Below are 25,865 nucleotides of genomic sequence, written 5' to 3'. Positions count from 1 at the left end.
TGTCTCCCTGACATCAAAGAATATGTTTTTAGCAACCTTATTCTCATAATGTTGTTATAGGGCTGACTTGTAGAATTGTATAATTACAAAAAAAAATATGGATGACTCAAAAGGTAATAGAGTAATGTAGGGGGGATGTGATTAGGCCAAAGAATATCGACATGACCAGATAGAAATAAAGTTAATTTAAGTTTTTTGAAGTACATTTTTTTTACCAAGAAATACAAACACACACACTCAAATATATATGAATATATATTTCTGCTCTAAGGTGAAAAAAAATCATACATTTATAGATAGATACATGTCCAAATATCCTTTCATGAAACATAATTAAGGGATAATCTGCCTTTAAAGTGAATGCAATTAACACATTTATTGGAAGTCATTATTTTAGCTTGGTATAGTACTTATCAATATTATTCATTTTCACTTATTCACTGAATCTAAATTTCTGGCATTATTTGCTCCCTTCAATATACATTCTTATTGATCAAAACTGTCCCTTCATCATTTTGATAAGTATGCCTCTTTTTTCGCTCCAAGGAAAACAGTTTAATTTCTTATTTTCCAATTGAAAATTGAATAACAGTGTTATTTAGTAGATATAGAGAGGTGAATGGAGATACTATAGTTTATTCTAGTTTCAGTAAAATGCTTTTTGGCAATTTCTATACTTGACCATGTACAATGAAACGATCTATACAAAAACTTTGGAGAAGTTGTTTCTATACAGGGCTTAAAGATTATTATGGAAAAAATTCAGAATGCCATCATTTTCCACAATAATTCATCGTTTGTGAAGGAAGAAAATTATTTTCTGGATTCTTCACAAATTTTGTGCTTTGGGCTTATAAAACTGAGGCCTTTTTGATTTTGATTTGTATATTAAATTTTTAAACAATCATTTCTCCTACTAATTTTTTAACCGTATTTAAAGTTTGGGGCATAGCATTTTATCTAAAGTGTTTTTACAACTACTTTTAAAGAAGGATTTTTAATTCAAAAGAAAAGTAAGAGAGTTCATACAGAAAAATTATAAAGCATTTCCATGAAATGCAAAAAGTCTCATGTAGATCTGTAAAAGTTCCAATGCCAAATTACAAAAACAATAAGCTATTTATGCAAACATATATTTGTACATGTATCATTTGTCTAAAGCATAATTGTATTTACAGTCTTTGTGCAACAAATGTTGTTTAAAAGAAGGTGCCGATGCAGTAAATATCCAATTAGGGCAGTGAAAAGCAAGCAAGAGCTAATGGGCAAGAGAGAAAGAGCTGAACCAGCAGCCAAGATCAATCAGGGTAACATAGAGCCTTTGCAAAAAGCCAGTATCTTTAATTAACATCCTTGTATTTCACTAATAACTTTGCATGTTCATAAGCTTTCCTTATTGATTTCAGTTATTTCCCATTTTTTTCCTTGTGGATTTATGGTTTCTTGACATATTGTAAAATTAAGGGAAACATTACAATGTACTCATTAATTGAATGCTTTTCTGAAACTGAAACTAAACCTGAGTTTAAAAAAATGGAAAAAATAAAAAGTAAACAAAAACTGACCTATTCTAAAGAAAATAAAAATTTCCTAAGGCAATAATAATTCTATTATAAATTGGCTATTACATTCATTGCACTTTAATTACTATACCTAATGATTGAAAAAGCCTAGATGATTTTGTTTCATACTTATGGAGAAATGCCCATCATTCATGGGCTTCTTTGCTCTTCTCCCAGAAAATGTTATTGTTGTTCCACCAAGGAAAGATTATTATTTCTGTTCAGGCTATATACACTGTCTAGTTGTCTTTTTTGGTACATATATGGACATGAAACAATTCAAGTCCATACAACACATAATATATTGATAACTTATTTTGCGATACTGATCAACTTCTAGGTATGTTCTTTTTTAACAGAAACTTGGAAGAGTTCAAGGAAATAAAGAACAGGTGAAAAGAAATCATTAAAATGCCAAAATGTACCAGAGAGAGGATAAGATTTATAAGAGATGAGCTTCAGGAAAATCTTTGTAAAACAGAATAATGTTTGAAAGTTTCATGGGAAATACCCAATATTGTCTTTGGCCTTGGCAGAACATGCATGGGTGGAATTGAGAGACTATTACAACTAAAGAAAGCAAAGCTATTGAGAGGATGAGAGAATTCCATTTATTAGATAATATAATTTTTAGTTTGAAGTATATCTTCCTTTGTTTTTCCATAAAATGGTGATGGATTATACTGGATCATTTATTCTCTATTCCAGAAGGAGAAGTGGTAATTGTTAGAGTGACTTTTTTAAACAATGGACCTGAAAATGAATGGATCATCTACATGTAGTTGACTTAATGAGATTTCTGAAAGAGTCAGAGACTTGGACCAATGATTTCATTATTTTAGGGATTCATTTCATCCATTTCATCATTTTACCCAAAGTATATTCAGGATTAGTTACTTCTCTGAATGAAAAAACTCCATGTACCAAGTCAAACTATGTACTCTCTCTAGAATTTATAGTTTTAGAGAGTTGCCTTGAATACTGAGATTAAATAACATGCTATTTGGAATGGGCATGATGCCAGTCTCTTCTTAGTTTTGACTCATAGTGGGATGAAATGAGGCACCCATAGATCTCTGAATAACAAAATTTTACTTAGCCTTCACATAGCAAGAATTCACAAGAAGGCAATAGTAATATTTAGCTTCACTAGACACCTCTCACCTTTTCTCCATATAGAAATGAATATGGTCAGTAAGGCAGAGTGTAGGACTTGCATCATCTGCAGATACCCACCAAGTTCCAAAGTACTCAGATTCAAGGGGGTGGGCTTTCCTTGCCCAAAATCACCAGGAAGACATGTTAACACTACCTGCAGCTACCATGAAGCAAAGGAAATACAGCTGGAAACTTCTGAACCCCCCAGACCAAGTAAGACTTGAAGCCTCTTTTAGCCTGACCCATGTTGCAGGAAGAGATCTCACTCTGTATGGTAGATACTGGTCCTTTCATACTTGCCCCAGGTCAAACAGTAAGTATCAGAAGTTGTATTGAAACCAGGTTTTCATGGCTCAAAGGCCATCTCTTTACAGTTTGCTGCAGTGTGTCTCATTTCACTATGAAAAATGTATAAGCCATATCTCCAGATATAGTCACTTACCAATTAGTCACCCTGTAAGCGGCTGATCTTCCTGTGAACTTCTGGGTAATATATTCCATTCAGCTTTTCAATCTATTATTAAATCTTTTGTTTATAGCCACTATTGTTGAGATAGTTACCCTCAATCTTGATTTGAAACAGGAACTGAAAGTGAAGGTTTGAAATTCTTGTAAAAAAAACAAAAACCAAACAACAACTTAGTTACCTGGGCTTTGGACATGAAAGCAAATTAAAAGAAGGCGCATTCATTTTTTTGAGGCTTCTATTTTGGCTTGATTGGTGCTTTGTTGCTAGATAATGGAAATCAGTGGAAAGAGGAGTTAAGGTGGTTTGGGAAGAGACAGCCAGGGAAACTCAGTGTCCTTTCTCCTCAGCTTCTCCTATATCAGAAAAAATATGTCCTTATAATTTTGAAATGAATTCCCAGAACATTATACACCCTAATATTCAAATGCCAGGAGTGAATATAAATGAGATGATCCAATCATTTTAGAATTTCTGAACTCTTGCATAAGCAACTTCATGGGGATGAAAATCATGTCAGTTATATGGAGGAGAGTACAGCTCTATGAATGAATCATCACCATTTCTGGTGGTAGACATGGGAGATGAGCAGGGTGAACAGAAGAAAAAAAAGGTGCTGTCCAAGAAGAGCAAAGAGTATTTTCTTTTAATTCAAAACTGTACAAAAGGTTAATGGATAACTTTTCTGTTCTCTTTGTTTTAAGTTTGATGCTACCCTCTAAAAGAATCCCAAATGACATAATGACTTTTTGATTCAGTTTTCTTTGTGTGTGTATGTGTCTGTCTGTCCATCTGTCTGTCTGTTAATCTGTCTTTTATTACATCATTGGAAATGGGGATGGGGAAAAATGAAAAGAGAGGGAAGGGAATGTCATTGCCATAATAACATAATTTAATTACAGTTTTCTACTCTATTATTAAATGAAAATCTTTGACTGCTTGGAGTCATGTCATTTCTAGTAAGTTTTTACACACTGCCAATATTGTTCTGAGACTTCTCAGTCCGTAGTGCTATTCAGAGTCTGCCAAACAGTCCATAATCTCTCCCGTAGGGTTCTGTGCATGAACAGTTATTGGAATATGGCAATTTATTGAATGTCTCAAGAACTTTGGTGATGCTTGTAGCCTATTAATTAAGAAGAATTTCCCTGGGTGTCAGAAGTCTAGTTCAAAGGCAGTTCTAAGGTTCCTCATTTAGTCATCATGCATGGCTTTGTAAAATTGATTAAATAAAGTTTCATAATTGTACAAAGCAGCTGGTGATAAGGAACAAATCAGACAAGATACATTCAAGTCTAATGTAACTCACAATATCATTACTGTATAGCCTTGGGATCTTAGTGAATTCCACGAATTTATCTAGGGCCAAAGGTTAATGCTAATTAGTCATTCCCTAAATCTTAGGCCTAATAATGTTATCTGACATTACATGTCAATGTCATTGTACGAATAATGTGTAGAAGTTTGGCAATCATTTATTCTATATCTGACACATTTATCTAAGATAAGACATTTGCAACTGCACTGAAGCATTAGACTATCTTACTAAACCTGGGAATAGATGGTAGATAGTGCTACATAGTCTACCAGCCATTCTGAGACAATTTTGACAAATATTGTGCCTTCACAGAAAGGCAATATCATGAGATTTTAAAAAAATGTTTAAAAATAACATGGTGATGATACCATTAAAATCATCTATCTTTGGCTCTTCTATATGGTTTATGGGGAAAATGAGGCAATGAAATAGTATCTAAAAAGCCAAGGAAAACTTGCTATTCTTATTTAAAGAATATCACCACATTAATTCCAATCTGAAGCAATTTAATCAAACCAGCATTTAAGTGTTTACTACATGCAAATTATTATACTAGTTATTTGTGGTATAAATACAAAATGAAAAACATTCCCTTCCCTCAAGTAGCTTCCATTCTGTTGTGTTTGAGGAGGGGAATAAAGATGCCACAAATAATCAGGGAAATATATATTTGAAAATTTGAAGTATATAAGAGCATCCCCAAGCAGAGAGAACAGGAAGGTCTTCCAGTAAGAGGTGAAAACCTAAGCCTTGAAGGGAGCTTCATAGTCTAATAGAAAAATAATGTGGGACTTCAATTTAAGCATTGGAGACAGTCTTTGAAAAAGGCAAAAAAGCTGGAGATAGAATACTGAATTTGAAGAAGATCAAAAAAGAACATAAAATAAGATTTTTATACCCTTCACAGCTTCAAGAGTTCACATGTAGTTCATGATCTTACACTTTAGGAGGCATGATATAATACATAAACCTTTAGGGGTAGAGGAATACACATAAGCATTTTAAAACTGTGGCTATCACATTTCCAGAGTTTTGAAGGAGGTTTGTAAGCTAAAGCTATATATAGTAAGGAGCTCATTGCTCATTATCCTGTTGTTTCATCTTTAAATCACTGTCTTTCCAGAGAATGGGAAGAGTTCTCCCAAAACTCAGATCATTATATCCCCACATTAGTAATGCCTTTTACTCTGAGAAGTGCTGATATTTCCTACTCTGGAACCATATAGAGAGCAACAGAGAGTGACTTTACCAATGGGAGGAAATAAACTATACAGAATATATAGCTATTTTCTTTTTAAAAATATACAGGAATTTTTCCAAATCTTACTCAGTAGCCTACCTCTTCATTTTAGCCTTCTAATCTTCAATAACTTCATCCTTCCATATCACCAAAATCATCTATTGGCAGCTAGATAATATGGTAAGTAGAGTTCTGGACCTTGAATCAGGAAGAACTAAGTTCCTATTCAGCCTGGTATACTTATTAGATTTGAGACCTTGGATGAGTAATTTCATTTCTGTCTTGCTTTTTGCAACATTAAAATGGGGATGATAATAGCATCCACATCCCTGGATTGTGAGAATCAAATGAGATGTTTGTATAGTGTTTAGTAATGCCTGACATATAGTAGGTATTTAATAAGAATTGTTTCTATGCTTTATTAAGGTTCAAAGTCAGACAGCTTGAAAGAATAAAGATAAGATTGAATTTGGATTTAGAAAAAATCTTGACTTGAATCTCTTATCTTCCATGCATATTCCCTACGTCCCTGTCAGCAAGTCAACTAACTTTTCTGAATTTCAATTTCTACATTTACTAAATAAGAATTATGAATTTTTAAAAAATAAACATGGTATAGTTGATGGGGAGCTAGTCTTAGAGTCAGGCAGAGCTGAATTCAAGTCCTTCTTCTGACACAAACTTAGACTGTATGACTCTGGGCAAATCACTTAAACTCTCAGTGTTCTAGGCCTTTGGTGTCAAAAGTCATCTAGACATGAGGACTACTAAAGCATAAACTACTAGACCATAAACTAAAGCAAACCATGCATAATGATCCCTGCAGGATTGCATTTTGAATTAGAAAATAATATATTATCTGTGTTCTATTGTGTTTTATTTTTTAAAATATTTTCCATCTTGAGAAAGTTCCACATGGACAGGGCAATGCAGTCTGTGGGCAGCATGTTTACGACTTTAGCTCTGGGCAATTCTTTCTAATTAAAAATTATAGAGAAGGTGCTGATTTGGGTTGATAGTGGCAAATTTCTAACCTGAGATTTCCATAATTCAATGAAATTACAGGTCCAATCCCTTTTCTAAGCCATATCCAAATAATATCTGTAGTTCATGCCTCACAAAGTCAATAAAAGGTCAAGGTGAAAAGAAAAAAAAAAGGAAAAGTACTTTGTAAGCCTTTGAGTGTTATCAAATGTGAACTATCCATATGAGGGTAGTCCTAATTGTTGCCTCTGTTAAAGATGCAACCAAGTAGAATATGGGAAACAATATAATGCTAACTCCTGGAACATGTGGATAAGATCACCACATAAAATCTCAAATATATAATAGTAGCTCTATGAATGAAGATAATATATTACGGAAGCATTCTTTTTGTCAGAAATACAATAATATGAAGAATAAGAGTCTTATTACTGGCTGTCAGAGAAAAAAAGAATTGTCATTAGAAATTGAATAAAACAAAATCTCATGTGATAGAAAACATAAACTATGGAGATGCTGTACTGTACAGTGGAAAGAACTCTGACCTGGAATTCAGGAGACAGTGAGTTCTAGTTCTGACTCTTCCACTAGCTGGTATGTGACATTGAATTCTCACTCATTTCTAGTATCTATAAAATGAGGGGTTTGAACTGAGTGATCTTTAGGTTGCCGTCCAACTGCGAAACAGTCAAGTCTATGGATCTGGTAGTGTTGAGGTAAAATAAGAAGAGGTTAGTATTGTAGCTTTTAGTGGGCCAAAGTCATGCTTATTCCAAGTAAGGTCTAGAAGGATGTTATCTCCTATCAGACCTGTTTTGGTATATGTTCGGTTCTGAATCCTTAAAGAAGACAATTGATGCCTAGGCTTCTTTGAGGATCTTTTGAGACTAGTTCTCTGGAAGGCTCACATAGACCAGCATTCATCAGATAGACCAGTATATCCTTCTTAGGGAAATAAATTGTTTTCTTATAAGATAGTATAGACTTTTCTTTTGTCTCTTACCTCCCTAGGATCCATTTAGTTGCTCTAAAAAATCATTAAAGCAGGGCAAGTGTGCTTTAAGAAGTTTTAAAACCTCCATTTGTATTTCTAGAATAAATCATACACTGATGTTGAGGCAGAGTATAGAGAAGGACATGGGGGATATTGGAGTCATCCTTGTTTATCATGCCAAGGAAAGGTATTCACATTTATCGAGGTCCTTTAATCTGGTGACTCAGTGTCACAGAGATTATCTTGTCAAGGAGTTCTTAAAGACAGTGTTCTTAAAGACAATGCCAGCAATAAGCTCTGGTAGTTGCTACTAAGCTAAGCATGTCCAGAAAAGGATTTTATGTTTGTCCTCCAAATATTAATCTGGCTAAGTTCATACAAGCTAATCAATATAAAGCATGTGTGTGTGTATACCTATAAATGGATGTGCATGTATATATGAGTATGACTTTTATGTATAGATATTACTTTATGTATGTGCATGTGTGCATCCATGTTGCATTTATCCATAGCAACTTATTTTGGCCATCTATTAAGGCTTGGGTAAAGAAAGTATCTACATCAGTGGAATAAAAAACCTTTTTGAAGTATTCAGTGAAATAGGTACTCATAAAAAAGGATGAATGAACAAATAACTTCACCAAGCTGACTTCATATGTAGGCACTTCATTTCTAGGGAGTTTTCTAAGTAAGGTACCTGGATACTTGAAGAAAGAGGCATGTTATCTTTGTCCTTTTCTTTAGGGAGTGTATAGGGAATGGAGGTAGAGGACAATTTGATAAGGCTACCCTAATATTGTGAAGTTTCTCTCATATATTTTCTTTCCCTAGGTGAGCTATCTTCCCAACAGGATAGCCTGTGTGAATGATTCTTTAAACCTTTAAGCATCACCCTTGGAGAGCTCTTGGATATTCATAATGAAACCCTAATTCTGCTTTCAAAGCCCCTGACCCCATTACAATAAACACTTAAACTTCTGAATGTTTACCTTTTTCAGTTCACCAATCACTATTAATGGTGTGTTAAACAAATGAGTGGGCCAGTTAGAATCCCACCAAAATGTATTTAATGTATCCCTATGCAGTAATTAAGAAAGGATACTAAATACTAAAAAATGCTAATGAAATAATATTCAAGTCAGGATAGAAACTAATAAAACCAAAGTAATTATGTGTTAATGTTACTGTGGAGGCCACAAAAGTCATCTTGGTGCATTTAGGTTCATTTTAGTTTTGTGTCTCAATCTTAATGATGTATGAGTATGGTTGGGAGGGTACTTAATTTATATAAAATATGTGAAGTTCATCAATCTATCCAGAGGAATTAAATATGTTTACTTTGAAAAAACCTTCATTTTGTCCCATAGTACTATCTGCATGAGTTATAAATGAATAAGACGTTTCTTCTACAAACTAAAAACTGGATAAACTTCTCATAGGTGTAATACTTACCTGCTTAGAGATGAAATTTGTTGTTAGGTTATTTTTGCTTATTTCTTTGCTTTTGTTTTTCAATCCTTGAGGTGTCTGCATTTCATCAGTGTGGATACTCTTTCAATCAATACAAAACTACAAACTCCTCCACTACAAGGTCTTCCAGGTTTGCTATGGCCAGGAAGCTTACAACGTCCAAATAGAATCTGACTAATCCTCATCTGGAAGAGTCTATCACCTAGTGCATGCTTTAAGATTTTCAGTCTTGGTAACCACTTCCAAATTCTGTGCAGAGGAAGATTTCATAGAAAATTCAAGTCATTCCCTATTCTTACATCATTATCTATAAATTTATTCCTTTATCCCTCAAATGAATACTTTCAAAATGTTTCCTACTTACTAAAGCTTCAGTTGCAATTGGTCATGGGATAAGATTGAGAATAAATAGCAATGTTCCCTTGTGCCACACAACAATCTTTATTTCCTCCATCACAGAAAATGCTTACTTTATCATGGGGTCACTGGAAACCTACAATATCACTGCAAACTCTGCAGTACAGTTGTACTCATCTATTTGCTATTTCTCACACATAGTAATACATCGATGGACTCTGCTTTTTCCCTCTTTGTCCTCTGTGCCTTGAATACTCTCCCCCCTCACAACTAACTCTTGGCTTCCCTGACTTCTTTCAAAATTCAGCTCAAACCTCATCTTCTGCTGGGGGTTTCCCTCCCATACCTGCCTCCCTCTTAGTGCCTTCTGTAAGATTAAAATTAAATATCCAAATACTCTAAGTATCATTTTTATAAGATTTATTAATAACTCAAAATAAAGTAAGAGAGAGAAAGAGCATTTTTCTAGCCACTTTAACAGGAAAAAAAAAAAGACTCCGAGGGCATTGTTAAAGAAACTTTTAACAACAAAACATGAGGACTTACGTAAAGATGCAGAGGAAAGGAATTCTGGGAAATACTAAAGGAAATCTGAGGAACATAGTCCTTGGGTACAAAATTCCAGCTACACATTCTCCTCTGAGATCCTTTGGGAGACTAGTCACCCCAATGGATAATATAAATATAACCAAACTTAAAACTTTAACTAAAGGAATATACAATAATTTGGGGATAAAAGGGAAATAAGTGAGAAAAAGAACAAAACCAACATTAGGTGCATTGACAAAAAGCCAATTAGGAGGCAGTCCCCTTTGACATAAGAGTGTATATTAAAAATAAATGCATTCAACCCCCGCCCCCATAGTTCAATTTTAGCATATCCCAAAGTTCACGCTGGATCTTTTGATGCAACATGTTGTTCCTGCAGGTATCTTCATGGCTACCTTCTCCAACTAGTTCACTTTCTGAATTCTGGGAGGTAGCAAGTCTCTTACCATAAAATTATTCTCAAAAGATTTTAAATTTTGCATTATAAGATAATAATACATTCCCCCTTAGGAGGATGGTGAAAAACAGGGATCACCCATGGATACATGGCTGAGTTACGAGGTATATGAATTAATTGGCAAAAGAAATTCAAAAACATCAAAAAACCCAAAGAAAAAAAGAAAAAAGTAACTATTGGATAAAATATAAAATATCAAAGTCTTATGTGTAAAAATTCTAAGTAAGGAAAAATAAACTTATAACAGGTCCTTGAATCAGAGCCCAATTAAAGTGATTTAAGCAATTATGTACCTACCCAATCAGTAGCCAGGACTACAGAAAGTTTGCCACACTATGAAAGTTAAACAAGGGACTAGATTTTAGCAACAAATTGAGAAATAGCATTCCCTGGTCTGATTTTACCTTTTCTCTGAGGAATAGGGGAGCCAGGATGGCAGCCAAAGTGAAGTGCTTGGTAGAATGTGGCTCAGGGAAATCCTGTGTTCAACAAATTTTTAAATAGTAAATGACAGGTTTCTATAGTCTAAAACTTTGGGGTATGCATTTATATTAGTGCTAATGGACATTTTAAACTTACTCTAATGCAAAATTAAAAACAAAAAACAAAAAGTCTTAATACTGGTAATATGTACGTCAAAGTACAAAAAATGAGAGGAAAAAATAAAACTCAAATATTATATTGCACATACAAGGGGAAAAATTTTTTAAATATGTTTTAAAAATAAAAAAAATATATAGCTTACAAGGAGAGGTAGAATACAAAGGCCTCTCACCCAAAAATGAGATCCATTTCCTTTTTAACTTGGCCATGATCCACAGTGTGAGTGTAAATGATCTTCACAAAGCAACAGCTTTATAAAACAATAGCACAACAGGTAATGAACATTCAAAAGAATATCAAAATTCCTCAAAAGCACAAAAAGTATATCAGCTTATCTAAAGGTTACTAGTTTTGTCTAACTAACTTATGGACTTTTAGAATGGTATTTTCTCATGTTCAAGTATAAGAAGGTACAAATACAGACAGTGCAACAGAATATATAACCAATAGCAAAAACACAGTAGCTAAAAATGACATAGTATAACAGAATATTATAGATTAACTAATACATAAACTTAAGAACAAAATTAAATGTTAAGACAATCAGCAAATACAATAAATATGATAGGATACAGTCACTCATTATCTATAAAAGGTGCTCTCTTTAATGTAAGCAATGGATCCAGGAATCCTTTTCTCTAATTTTGATAGCTGTTTATAGACAGATTGAGTTGCCCCAGTGGGCTGGAAGTTCTTTATGTATACCTTGTCTCTTGGGTGCAAGTCATGGTGTGAGAAGCCTATAGGTCCTGCTTATATAGCAGCTCTAGATTCATTGAATTCTCGCAATTTGGTTCGCAAATCTCATATATATGAAGCAATAGAAGTATCTCCCCCTAATAATGATGTGTATGCAGGAGAGAAAGGCTTAGCCTGTATAGAGGATGTCCAAAAAGCATCTTAAATGGTGAGAAGTATAGATCTCCTCTGGGCCTGCTTCTAAGATAAAATAGGGCCAGAGGGAGAATTTCAGGCCATTTTAAATGAATCTCAGTGAACAATTTTCCAATCATATGTTTTTAAGATCTCTACTCATTCTCTCAACTTGGCCTGAGCTCTGGGGATGGGATGGTACATGAAATTTAAGAGTTATCCCCAACATGAATAAATCTAAGACAGGATCGAATCGGTAAAATGGATTCCTTTGTCTGAATCAATGCATGCTGGCAGGCCAAAGCAAGGAATAATCTCTTTTAAAAGCACCTTGGCAACAAAAGCCACTGTAGCTAGAACAGTAGGAAATGCTTCAGACCATTTTATCAGCTGATCTACTATGACCAGACAAAATTTATACTGTTCAGCTTTTGGCATAGTAATACAATCAATTTATAGGTGTTCAAAAGGTGTGTAAGCCAGAAGATGCTCACCAAAAGCTTTGCCACAAAAGGAATGCTGATTAAATGTTTGGCAGGTAAGGCAGGCTGTACACACTTTAGAGGCTATGATAGTTATGCCAGGGACTATCCATACTCTTTTAACAGCATCCACAATGGCCTGGATACCAAAATGACCATATTTGTGAAGGGATTGGCAAATTTGGTGATAAAAACTTCTAGGGAGTAGGAGTTTTCCTTCAGATGACTCCCATACTCCATTTATCAATTTTGCTTTAAATTTTTGCTTCCATTTTCTACTTCCTTTTTATTATAAGCAAGGAATAGACTTAAGTCATCAGTGTTTGTCAATGTTAAAATTAACTCAGGCCCTTCTAAGGCTGCTAGCTTTGTAAGGGTATCTTCCCAGTCATTCCACCTAGAGACAGGGTCAGAGCCAGGTGTATGGGCAGAGCAATGAACTTTAGCTAGGGCATCAGGGAGAGGAAGGGCAGAAAGAACTTCTTTGATAATTTCTCCATTCGCTATACATTTTCCAGCTGATGTTAAAAATCCCCTTTGATGCCAAATGCATATCTAGAATCTGTGTAAATTGTTGCCTTCTTATCTTTGGCAATTATACAGGCATGTTTTAGAGCTATCACCTTGAGCACTTATATTTGAGGGCAGTGAAGCTGACCTTCAATGGCAAATTCTGTGCCTCCAGTAGCTCCTATGTAGCATATGCCATCCCTCATGAAAGAAGGACCATCAGTGAATAATACTAAATCTGGATTGTCTTAAGGAGTGTCCAGTAGATCATTTCTAGGTTTTTCAGTGATCGACATTGTGAGGGGATGAAGGGAGGAAGGTAGGAAAGTAAGAAGGATAGGAGAAAGGAAAGAGGAAAGTAGAGGAAGGGAAAGGAAGGTAGTGGTCCCCAGCCTCAGCAGGGGGAAATTGACCAGAGCTTTTCATGGACTCAAATAAATGATCAGAGAGCAACTTTAGGTTTTAGAATAGCTAGAATTTATTTAAATTAGGAAAGGGAAGGTCTAGGGAAAACTAAGAGGCAGAAAGAAAGGAAAAAGGCACAAAGAGAGATCAGGGTCTCAGGGCAGAGAATGCTCCAGGGTAGAGAAAGCTCCAGGGTAGAGAGAGCTAGCAAGAGCTCAGGGTAGAGAGAGCTAGCAAGAGCTCAGGGTAGAGAGCAGAGCTTCTAAGTTCAAGAGAGTGAAGAAAAGGTACCAAACTTTCTCTTTTATACTTTTTCTGACACCTCCCACAAAGGAAGTGGGAGTTGACTGGGGAAGTTGTAGCAGGAATCCCTGGGAGATGTAGTCTTCCAGGACTTACAACCATTCCAAATGACAAAACACTAAAGATTCACAAATGTGCAAAGGTTTTCCTGAAACTGGTAAATCAGGAAACAAGTTTGCAGGATTTGGAACAGCACAGCATTTTAAAGTAATATTTTCATTATTTAACCAAGTTAATTTGTACCTTGTAATTCTCTGATCAGAAAATGCCTATGTTCTATGTCTTAGCAACAATGCTTCGACTTCATGTAGGCACATTATTGTTAAAGGGCATCTCAAGACTAAATCAGCAGATTTAGCTACTAGAAAGGCTGTGGCAACTATGCTTCTAAGACATGGTGGTGCTTCTGAAGCTACTGGGTCAAGCTGGGCCAGATAATAAGCAACCAAGCACTGAGAAGGTCCCAAAATTTGAATTAAACCACCAAAGCTACCCTTCTCTATTCATGTACATACAAAGTAAATGGCTTGTTGTAATCTGGGATGCCTACAGCAGGGGCAAACAGGAGAGGCTGTTTTAATTTTGAAAGAGCTGACAGGTGTTCTGCCTCTAATGTAAGCAATTCAGGAGTTGAATTTTTGTTAGAGCTATAAGGAATTTAGTGATTTCCCCAAAGCAAGGGATCCACTATCTACAAAACCCCATTACTCCAAGAATTTCTCTCAACTGTTTCTTAGTGGAGAGTGCACACAATTTTTGAATATTTTCAATGAGCTTAGGACAGCGATGGGCAAACTTTTTAAAGAGGGGACCAAAGGAAAGGAAATGCTCATCTGTCAGTCTTTTTTCTAAGACAACTCTTTCGAAGTTTCATTGTATTGTAATTGTATTTGTCAGATTAGGAATAACGTTGTGTGGCCAGATAGAACATTTCAGGGGGGAAAATCTGGCCCACAGGCCAAAGTTTGCCCAGCACTGGCTATGGGGAAATGGAGCAGGCACCATAAGTTAAAATAAAATAAAAAATATTAAATATTTAACTTTGGGGAATCACCACTGAACTTTTGCCTTTGAGACCTTATGGCCTATCTTATACAGTTCTAAAAGGAGATGTTTGCTATCTTCTTGGCATGCTGTGGCATTTGGTGAGGCCAAGATTAAATTATCCACATACTGAATTAAATAGCTATGCTTAAATTTAATAGCATCTGCATCTTTACTCAAAAATTATGAGAACAATGTAGGGTTTTCCACAAACTCTCGGGGCAAACAAGTCCAGGTCCAATTTGAACCTTTCCAAATGAAGGCAAATATATTCCTAGAATTCTCATGAATTGGTATTGAGAAGAATGCTGAGCACAAGTCTAATACAATAAAATATGTAGCTATGCTAGGAATAGAAGAGATAATTGAGTTTGGGTTTGAAACCACAGGATGTATTTTTATGATGTGATTATTTACAGCCCTTAAATCCTGGACAAATCTATAGACAGTTTCCCCATTGGGTCCTAATTTTAGTTTAGTTTTTTTTTTATAGGATCAGTATACTATATTCAGATTTGCATGGAATTATTATTCCTTGCTCAATTAATGAATTTATCACTTAGGTAATTACTTCAATGGCTTATTTTGATAGAGGGTACTGAGGAATGGGAGAAGGCGGGGCAGATTTTGTCCTAATTTGAACAGGATCAGCTGATTTAAGTAGGCCAACATCAGAAGATGATGTGGCCTAGAGAAGCTCAGGTATATCAGCTGGGATTTTAACAGTGGGAGGCTCCTTCATCTCCTGACTATCTGAAAGTACAGGGAGCAAATTCAAGGATTCCTCAGGCAATTCTAGTGACATAGAACCATCTAGATAGCAAATTATAGTGGCTCTAAGCTTATATAAAAGATATCTCCCCAAAAGATTTATAGTGGAGCTAGGCATTAGAAGAAAAGAATGTCCCACTGATAAGGGACCTACAGACACCATTTGAGGGTAAAGCTTTGGGAACTTTAGGGGTAGCCTTGATACCCCTACTATATTTAGTGAGCCAATGGAATTATAATCAGATCAGGTGTATGTATCAATACAGATCTGGAGGCCCAAGTGTCTAAGAGGCAATCATAAGTATTTCCAACTTTCATGGTTACATGAAGTTCATCACTATGGGGGGGGGAGGGGAAGTGAATAGGGATAACTGGCATTAAAATATCAAGGTCTGGGAAATCAAAGGTTTCACTCTTTGATTCCAATCTCCCCCCCACCCAACACCATCATGAAGATTTTGGGTATTACCTTGGGCTCCTCCAAGCTAAGAGGCATTTTCGCCCTGATTATAGCATGAATGAGCCCATTCTGGATATATTGTTGTTGGGTATTTTGGTGTGAGGTATCACTTGCCTGATTCAGATTATTATTTCCATAATTGTTATCATTTCTATGGTTGTTGTTTCTAAAGTTATTATTTCTAATTGCTTGATTCGAGTTCCTACAGTTCATCATTATGTGACCCCCTTTTGCACAGAAGTGGCATATAAATGATTGATATTTGGATTCCTGCAGAGGGGCAATGGCCACTGCCTGACTTTCATTCTCTTCTTCTTTTTTATCAAATCTTTCAGTTAAAGATTTTAGTTCCTTCCTTAATGTTTATACCAAGATGTTTGTCTCCCTATTTTTCTGTTCATGGCCTTTTGATACATAAACTGCGACCTTCCTTAATTCCTCAAGGTCCATATTTGGCCAGTTTTGGCAGTTTGTCTTAAAATAATCTTGGACCAATTTGCAACAGCTGTTTACAAACTGTCTTCTAATTTGTCTGACATCCCTCTTTGAAAAGATCAAAGTCTATGTATCTGCCTCCTAGCTCAATAAATCTATCCAAAAACTGGGAGGGAATTTCATCATCTGATTACTTAAGACTCTCAAACTTGGTCCATGTACCTGGCCTATCAGAAAAATCTCTCCTTGCTTTTAGCAATGCTTCTCTAGCATGGCATAGTTGTAAATATTCCCCTTCATCATTTATATCCCATTTAGAGTCTTGCTCAGGCCAGTGAACTGCATTCCTTCCCTAAGTTTTATTAATAAGAGAAACAATTTTATTTTTTTCTCTTTCTGTAAGAAAGGCTTGGAGCAAATTTTTCACATCCCAATATGAAGGATAATATGTATGGAAAATGGTGTCCAGGGTCTTTATTACAACCATAGATTCATCCTCTATATAGGTATATTTTGCTTGAATTTCTTAATATCTTGGGATGTAAAATGTGTGTGGTGCCTTAAGGTCATCACTTCTCCATCCCTATTTAAGATGGGTACTTCCTATAAAGGGAAAAGGCCTTTAACTGAATTAATTGTGGTCTTTGCCTTTTGGTTAGATGTCTATGTTGAAGCAAAGGAAGTAAGAGGAGGGGGAGAGGGAGAAGTAGGGGGAGGCATTGGTGAGGTGAGAGGGCAGAGTTGGTCTGAGGAAAGGGAGGGCTAGGGGCTGAGAGAAGGGACAAGGGTGAGCTGGGCAGCCAGCTGCTACAATAGGTGAGAGAGAAGGTTTTCCACCTGAGACACACATGGGGAGGGATATTCCTTTTGTGTCTTAAGATCAGTCAAGGATTTTTCAAAATTTTCCATTTGAAAAATTTAAGCTACCTAGTTTTCTGTTGTTTAGTGTTGATGCCAATGAAAATAAAGACTACTAGGAACATAAGGGAAAAAAACCAGTCTAAATCCATAAGGTTTTCAAAGTAAATAAAAGTACCTGAGAATATAAAGTGTTCTATCAGATTTTGAACCATGTTTTGTAATGTGTTTATTCCTCACATAAAGCTGAAGGGGTTTTGTTTACAGGAAAAACAAAGGCTCTGACTTGGAGGTGAGGGGGGGGAAGTATTGTTTTTTCTCTCCTCCTCAAGGGCAAAATTGCCATGGAGAACAATAATATATTTGCATATGAACTACAGACTACCTCTTTGGGTCAAAAGAAGAAAAAAAATTAGAGGTTTTGACTTCAGGTCAACTGCCTTGGTACCCCAGACCCACCACATCCCCCTCCCCTCCACCCCCCCCCCCACGTAGAGCACAAAGGAAAAAAAAAGAAAACCAAACCTAGAATCTGCTTAAAGTTTGGCTCAGAAGCCAGAAAGGGGCTGGGGCTGAATAGGTGTTGCTCCACACTGTGGCTGTGTATAAGCCACCTCAACTTCAAGCTAGAAGGTTCAAAAGGCTACCATTTGAAACCCAAGTGGGTGGAGGGGTGTAGTAGCACAGAGCAGCAACTGCCAGGTGGTGGGGAGATATATACTTTATCTTCTCAGTGAGACTGGGATCCTTAGTCTCTGGGACTTGGCAGTGGGAGGGAGCAGTTAGGAGACTTCGGGGAAGCAGCAACAGGAGGGGGCAGGGTGCGCAGGGAGAGACCCAAGTACAGGGATCTTGTGGTGTGTGGGGATAGTATACCCCGGAAACTCAGAAGAGAGTTGGTGGGTGAAGGGGAAAACACATGGCAGGAGAAAAGCCCAGTTTCTCTACTCACTTAAAGGTTCTGAAATCCCTTTCTGTCATCAAAAAATGTAAGATTAAAATTATATATCCAAATACTCTAAGTATTATTTTTATAAGATTTATTAATAATAACTCAAAGTAAAGGGAAGTAAAGTGAGAGAAAGAGTGTTTTTCCAGTCACATTAGCAGGAAAAAAAAAGACCCCAAGAGCATGGTTACAGAAACTTTTAACAACAAAATGTAAAGATGTATGTGAGGATGCAGAGGAAAGGAATTCTGGGAAAAAATTCTAGGGAATGTAGTCCTAGGGTACAAAATTCCAAATACACATTTCCTTCTGCTGTTAACCTTCATTTACTTTACAAACACACACACACACAAACACACATACAAATTATATATTATGTATCAATGTGAATTATATGTTATGAATGAATATAAATTATGTATGAAGATAGGTGTGGAAGCCAATAAGAGAAACAGTCTCAAATAGATAAAAATCTGAGACTCATCTCTTTTGACTCCTTTTGTGATTCACATCCTTTCTTGTTGAAAAGTATTGTGGCCTTATTGAAAAGCTTTAAGCTCTTAGCAAACCAGTAGTAAAGAGGTTAACATTCTTCCCCTTTGGTCAGAAATGCAGCGACTTGGCAAGCCAAGGCTGAAACCTTAGTTTAGCTGGGGCATTTCGCCCCTGAGAAAAGTATTTTCAGACTTAGCTTGCTGATAATCATGTAGCTGAAAGTCCATCCTGATTCTTATCTTCACCTTGAAGTTTCTGAGGTTTCTGTATGTTGTCTAAACTCATTGCAATGTCAACGAAGCTGTAAAACGCTCTCTGTGCTTGTGGATGAAAGGGAGTTTAAATTTTCATATATAATAAACTTGTGAATTGATGGTACATTGAGAAACAGCTATCAGTTAACAGTTAAGATTGTCTCCCATGTTCTGTTTCTTTATCAACTAAACCTTCCTTATCAGATTATGTGGAGATGATAAATAGATTGAGATATTGCTTGTCTAAAGGGATGTCCATCAACTTGGGAATGGCTGAACAAATTGTGGTATATGATGGTGGTGGAATACTATTGTCCTGTGAATGATGAATAAGATGATTTCAGGAAGATCTGGAAAGACCTACATAAACTGAATCACAGTGAAATAAGCAGAACCAGGAAAACATTGTACACAGTAACAGCAATACTGTGGAATGTTCAGATGTGATAGACTTAGCTACTATTTGCAATACAATGCTCCAAGACAATTCTGAGGAACTTATGAAAAAGAATGCTGTCTACCTCCAGAGAAAGAACTGTTGGAGTAGTAATGCTGATAAAAGCATAGCATTTTTCATTTGTTTATCTGGGTATATATTTTGGGATTGTTGTTTTATAAGCTTATTCACTTATAAAAATTAACAATATGTAAATATGTTTTACATGATGATACATATATAACCCAGATTGAATTAATTGCCAGCTCTAGGAAGGGGCAGAAAAGGAGGGAGGGAGACAATTTGGATCTTATAACTTCGCAAAAATTATGTGGAAATTTATTACATGTAATTGGCAAAAAAATAAATAAAAAGATGCTTGTGTTTATGCATACATATGTATTACATATTCATATGTATATAGTAATATATGTATGTGTGTATGGCCTCTTGTCTTTCTAATAGGTTAAGGGCAGTGACTGTTTTCCGTTTGTTTTTTTTTTTTTCACAGCATTTAGCACAGTGCCTAACAAAAAGTAACAGCTTATTATATGTCTGTTGCTTGATCTGAACACATGACCAAATACAATTTAAAACATTCATGTAGCCCATTGGATTCCTCAGATCATCCCCTCCAATTCTCCCACCTTCAAAAGACACTGAAATTATTTAACACACATTCCCTATGTACATTGCCTATATTAGCTAAGCAACTCAGAAGAAAGGAAAAGTACTGTTTAGGAATGTTGGTAAGGTCTAGCTCTTTAGTTTTAGAGCAGGACTTTTCCCTCTGCAAATTGCACAAAGTTAAAGGAATATTCCTCTGTGAGACTGATACCTAATCAAATATATACATGCATTTATAAAGCTACACTTGTATGCGTGTATTATTTTTTTGCACAAGGAGAGATAGATCCTAATCAGTGAGAACAATGAATTGTATGAAGAAATTTATTCTTATTTCTTTGGGCTTGGAAGTAATTAAAATATTTTATATAATTATAACTTTAAATATTTCAAATTCAAATACATGTGATCACTTCATGTGATTCATTATTTGCATTAATTATGATTAATTAGTCATACTATTCTAGACCTAGCAATGGGTTGTTCCAACTATCTATCTATCTATCTATCTATCTATCTATCTATCTATCTATCTATCTATCTTATCAGNTCTATCTATCTATCTATCTATCTATCTATCTATCTATCTATCTATCTTATCAGTCTATTTCCTTTGAAACAAAGTTGTACTGCTTTAGCTATTGTCTTAGATATTATTCATTCTTATGTAGAAACCTGCTTCTGTCAAATTGACCAATGTATCATTGCATTTTTATTTTTGTGTCTATAACGTTTTATTGGAATACAGCCATGATAATCTGTTTATACATTCTTTTATAATTATTTTATTTATTTCAGTGCTGAATCCTCTCCCACTTTTCTCTCCCTCCCTCACACATTGAGAAAGCAAAAAATAAATTACAAAAACTATCTGGAATCATTACAGCCATTTTATTTCTATACTCACACACCTACATTTAGTAAAACAAAACAAATTCCTCCATTAGCTATGTCATCTATGTATAATAAACTTATATATACATATAAAAAGGCATACACATGTGCATACTTCATTCTACACTATAAATCTGTCACTTCTATGTCTGACGGTAGAATGTTTCTTCATGAGTTCTTTGTAACTATGGTTAGTTATATCATATTATTGATTAACCTTCCTGAATATTTCAAAGTTGTATGTTTTTACAGCGTTGTTGAATTGTAAAATTGTTCTTCTGGTTTTGCTTGCTTTACTTTGTATCAGTTCCTACAAATCTACCCAGGATTTTCTAAAACCATCCTCTTCATAACAAAATATAATAGTATTAATGAAGATGGAAGGTTGCTGCTAATCATAAAGCAAACTAGAAAAAAATATCCATTTAATGATGCATATCCATTCATTTTCATTATGTATGAGAATATGTGGCATTTTGTCTCTTTCTCATTAATAAGTAAAATCTCATGGGAGAAAAAAATAAAAATAAATTAATCCATTTAATGTAGCTCTTCAAATTTCAGAAATTGTTTTATCTAAACTTTCTGTAACTGATTTGAAAAAAAATTAGTTGTATATATTTAAAGATAACGTAGAAACTAAAAATAAATGTCTTCTTTAAATGTGGTATTTCCAGCAAGATTAAGAAGATCAAGACTGACCTCATATTAACATCTTATGCTGTTAATGTCTACTTAACACATGGTGAAATGCCCATTCTCTACTCAAATTAGGAGAATGTACTCACATTAACAGTCTGATCCTAATGGTTTGTTTATTTAACTCCTGGCTGTTGCCTTAATTAGAGACTATTGCCAAGTCAAAGGATGATTTCTGAATGTTCTAAAATGGCTTTTTGCCACTTCACTAGTTTTATTAATTTCATTCATTCAACAAAATTTTTTCTGTGTTTCCTGTTTGCAGCACAGTCCCTACTGAAGAGTTAACAATCATATCATTAAGTTGAGAAAAGGAAAATCAATAGACATGAATGTTTAATTTTGGTGATTTTTAGATAATAGATATTATTATATAGAACAAAATTATATGCAACTTCTTAAAGATCAAATAGAGGACTTATAATTGGACATTCAAATAATTCAGAACTCTAAAACTCTAAAATTCATTTTCAGAGATCCAGGCTGTTCCATTTATCTTGTGAAATCTTACGACTTTAAAGATCACAGATTTATAGAATTTAATATTAGGATGGAATCGAGAACATTAGGTTAAACTTTTTTGTTTTAATAAATAGTGGAAAAGAAGCATACAAAAATTAAGTGAGTTGGTAAAAGTAAAGAGACTTATTATGGGTAGCACTAAGTCTCTTTAGTTTCTAGTCCAGTGATCTTCATTATACAATGGTACTATTTCTCCATATTAGAAACTAGATAGAAACTCAATTCAAAACTTATTGCATTCTGATTTCGCAAATTATGTTTTGCTTTGAGCTGTTTACCATGTTTTGTTATTGATTTCCTCATATATTCCAACTCTAAATCTCTGATCCTATAAATATGAATATGAGTGATATTATCATATGTAATAAAACACTGTATCTATTTCATATGTATTATGCAGCATATTCTGAAACTTTTTTAATAGCTACCTAAAGCTAAGCAGAAAATCTTCAAATAAAAACTACAAATAAAACATGCAGGAAGGAAAGGAAATATTTAAAGTTACTTTCCCTTTTTTTGAGCATTGGCTACATCTGAATTTCTACAACCTTGTTTTCCCCTCAAAGTTCTGTTCATCAGGTCAGCCTCTCTTTAATTTGTTTTACCCTTTCCCCAAGAGTGTTGAATAAAGAATAATGATTTGACTCTGGGAAAATATTATTCATTTATAGTGTAAAAATTGGGAAATATTTTTATCTTTTCTGAGGAAAACTGTTCATTTTTATGAACCCAATAGATTCCATATGATATAATCATGAGACTGAGTGCTAGTCAACTCCCCTAAAGGTGTTGTTTTTCATTCTCCTTCCTTGCTAAATAGAAATAGTGCCTGCCATATATATTTTGCATAATTTTCATGATCAAATGTGATTTGAAGATCTGAACACCTAATCCAATCTTATTCAATACAAAAGCATTTATTCTAGTTATAAGTGGTGCAAAGATCTATGATAAAGTTACATAAACAAACATGAGTGTTACATGTTTATTAAGCTTTTGGTTTTGTTTTCTGACCCATGATTTCATGGAACTAATGTGAAAACCTTTACACATCACCAAAACTTGTATATCTATAGAGTCCTAGATATTTTCCTGAGTTATTGGAATGTCATTTAACTTGATTGTTGTCAAATAGCTGACATGTATAGGAAGTAGGACTTGAATACAAGTCTTCCTATTTTCCAAGGTTGGCCCTGAATTCCACATCTACCTCTGCAAACTCCTTGAGGGCAGGGACTGTTCTGACTTTTGGTTTTGTATTCCCAGAAGAGTACAATGCTTGACATATAGTAAATATTAAATACTTATTGATTGTTCTAAGTACCATACTGCCTCTCTTATTCTCTAAGTTCTATTATATTATTTGTTTTCTTAAAACTCTTTAGGTGAATAAGCTTATCAACTTTAATCAAGGAGGGCAGTTAAATGGCTCAGTGGATAGAGTACCAGGTCTGGAGTCAAAATCTGGCCTGAGATACCTCCTAGTTGTGTGAGCCTGGGAAAGTCACTTAATCCCATTTGCCTGACCCTTGCCTTTTTATCTTAAGTGTTCTTACTAAAATAAAAAATAAAGGTTTCAAAAAAATAGATGGCCTACTTTTTTTCCACTTGTAAAATTCACCCTTTAGTTATGAATTCAACTCTCTTTTCACTAACACTAATAAAGATCTGGAGAGGTTCTCAAAAGATAAATGTTACATCTGCCAGTTTATTTAAGGATGACAGAACGCTGTTTCCTTTAGCTGCACTGTTTTAACATGTAAAATATCTCATAGATCTCATTTAATACTACATTTCTCAGATTCTTTTCCCTGTCCCTCTCTTACTGAAATATTTATCTCTTGGTGTGCCTTTGACATGCGTGTTGTCTTTGTGTTTTACAGTGACCAAGACAGTCTGTGCTGAACAATGCGATGGCAGGTGCTATGGCCCGTATGTAAGTGACTGCTGCCACCGAGAATGTGCTGGAGGATGCTCAGGACCCAAAGATACAGACTGCTTTGTATGTTGAGGAATTCTGCCTTCTTTTCACCCTCTTTCCCCCTCTCTTTCCTATTTGGCACAATTCACACTGAAGCTCAAACATCTGAAAATCAAAAGAAAGAAACCTAATTTGATCAAGATCAGAAAAATCTTATCCATGTCAATATTGGAAAGAAAGATACCATTCCTTCAGTGTGGAGTTATCAGTTAGTGTCACTGTTTGTTTAATTTGGATTGTTGTATGCTGTTCATTTAACTGAGATTGTGTGTATAATATAATATATGGTTGAAAGATTGTCTTCTTGTAGAAGACAGCTTGAAGGACATCTTAATTAGTCACTTGGAAGAGAGGAAGACTAGTAATAGCATTGCCTTTGGAGAGATTTTATCCTGAGTGAATCTTGTCCTAAGTTTTTTACAAATACTTTCAAAGTTATTCTGTATCTGAGCTTGAACTCCAATATCTTTTGTGTGATTATATTATTAAACTATTTTTCTAAAATATATTTCAAAATATTAACAGATATTTTTATGAACTTATTTGTTTTCCTTGCCAGTTTATATGGCTTGCAAGCTTAAATTACCTATTAAAACATTTATGGGATTTACAAATACAGATTTAGAGCTATTTATATGCTAATCTGTATGATTTTTATCTTAAATGAAGACACTTTTACTCTCCTAAAATTAACTTTTATAGCTTGTTGGGACTCTTTTAAATTACACTTTAATATTTTCAATATTGTTCTTTGTGTTTCCTCTGATATTTGAGAACATTTTGTAAGCTGTAGTTAAGCCCAGCTCTCCATATTTTCCTATTTTTCCAATTAGTTTTAAATTAAAATCACATATATAACAAACCACAATTTCTAAAAGGGTAAAAATTTGATATTTCTTATTTTCATTTGTTCTTTGAAAACATGATTAAAAGAGAACATCATTTTAAAGCCATTTAGTAAAAACTTCAATTACCTGAAAACCTTCTTCTAAAATTAAGGCAACTAATGTTTCCAACAGTCGCCAGCTTTGTAGTTCACAGAAAGTCTATCCTGATGAGGAAGAAAAAAAAGTATGGTAGGGTGCTGAATGAGGAAGAAGCAGCCAAAATAAAGATAAACTTAGGAAGATGTTATGCGGATTTTGCTTTGTCTACTACTGTGTAATTGCATTTGAACCAGGGCAAGCAGTACATAGAACAACTTCATCACAAAATTTATAAGTGTGATTCTTTTCTAGGGTCACTGACCACTATAGACTTTTTACATTATAATAATTATAAAAATACTTAAGCTAAAACTTCTTTACAACTTGTGTGCTGATTCACTGTTTGAATGTATACCTACAGTATAGTTTAATCTTCAACTTCACACATTTCTCTATTGTCCTGAAGTGATATGGGGATCCATTTTGGACTATAGCATGGTGGATTTTAAAATGTAATACCAAAACATTGGTCGGTGGATACTATTTAGAAAATTTAATTATTTTTTTCCTCTAGGGCACTTTGCTTTGTTCCTAGGCATGCAATATATAATATTACATAATATATGCCAGTGTAGCACTTAGAAGGGCACACGGAACTTTATGGTTATAAATTAAAACTTACTGAGTTTTCTAGATTGGTTTTTATTAGATTCTTCCTGCTAAATGTCATCTTAGGAAATAATATACCATCAGTATGCCTCATTCTCATTATGCATCAAGTAG

The 25,865-nt window shown here is 34.7% G+C and overlaps 1 protein-coding gene across 1 annotated transcript in view; it reads left to right on the top strand.

Moving 5' to 3' along the window:
* The window catches only part of ERBB4 (erb-b2 receptor tyrosine kinase 4), a 1,378,308-nt gene that overhangs the window by 967,863 nt on the left and 384,580 nt on the right, over positions 1–25,865 (top strand). The window contains exon 6 of the mRNA XM_044670735.1: positions 24,059–24,177. Coding sequence (XP_044526670.1) covers positions 24,059–24,177 — 119 coding nt within the window. The remainder of the gene's footprint in view (positions 1–24,058; positions 24,178–25,865) is intronic.

This window comes from Gracilinanus agilis, chromosome 3 (genome assembly GCF_016433145.1).
Source record: "Gracilinanus agilis isolate LMUSP501 chromosome 3, AgileGrace, whole genome shotgun sequence".
Classification (NCBI taxonomy): domain Eukaryota; kingdom Metazoa; phylum Chordata; class Mammalia; order Didelphimorphia; family Didelphidae; genus Gracilinanus; species Gracilinanus agilis.
This window is presented reverse-complemented; position numbering and strand designations above follow the sequence as displayed.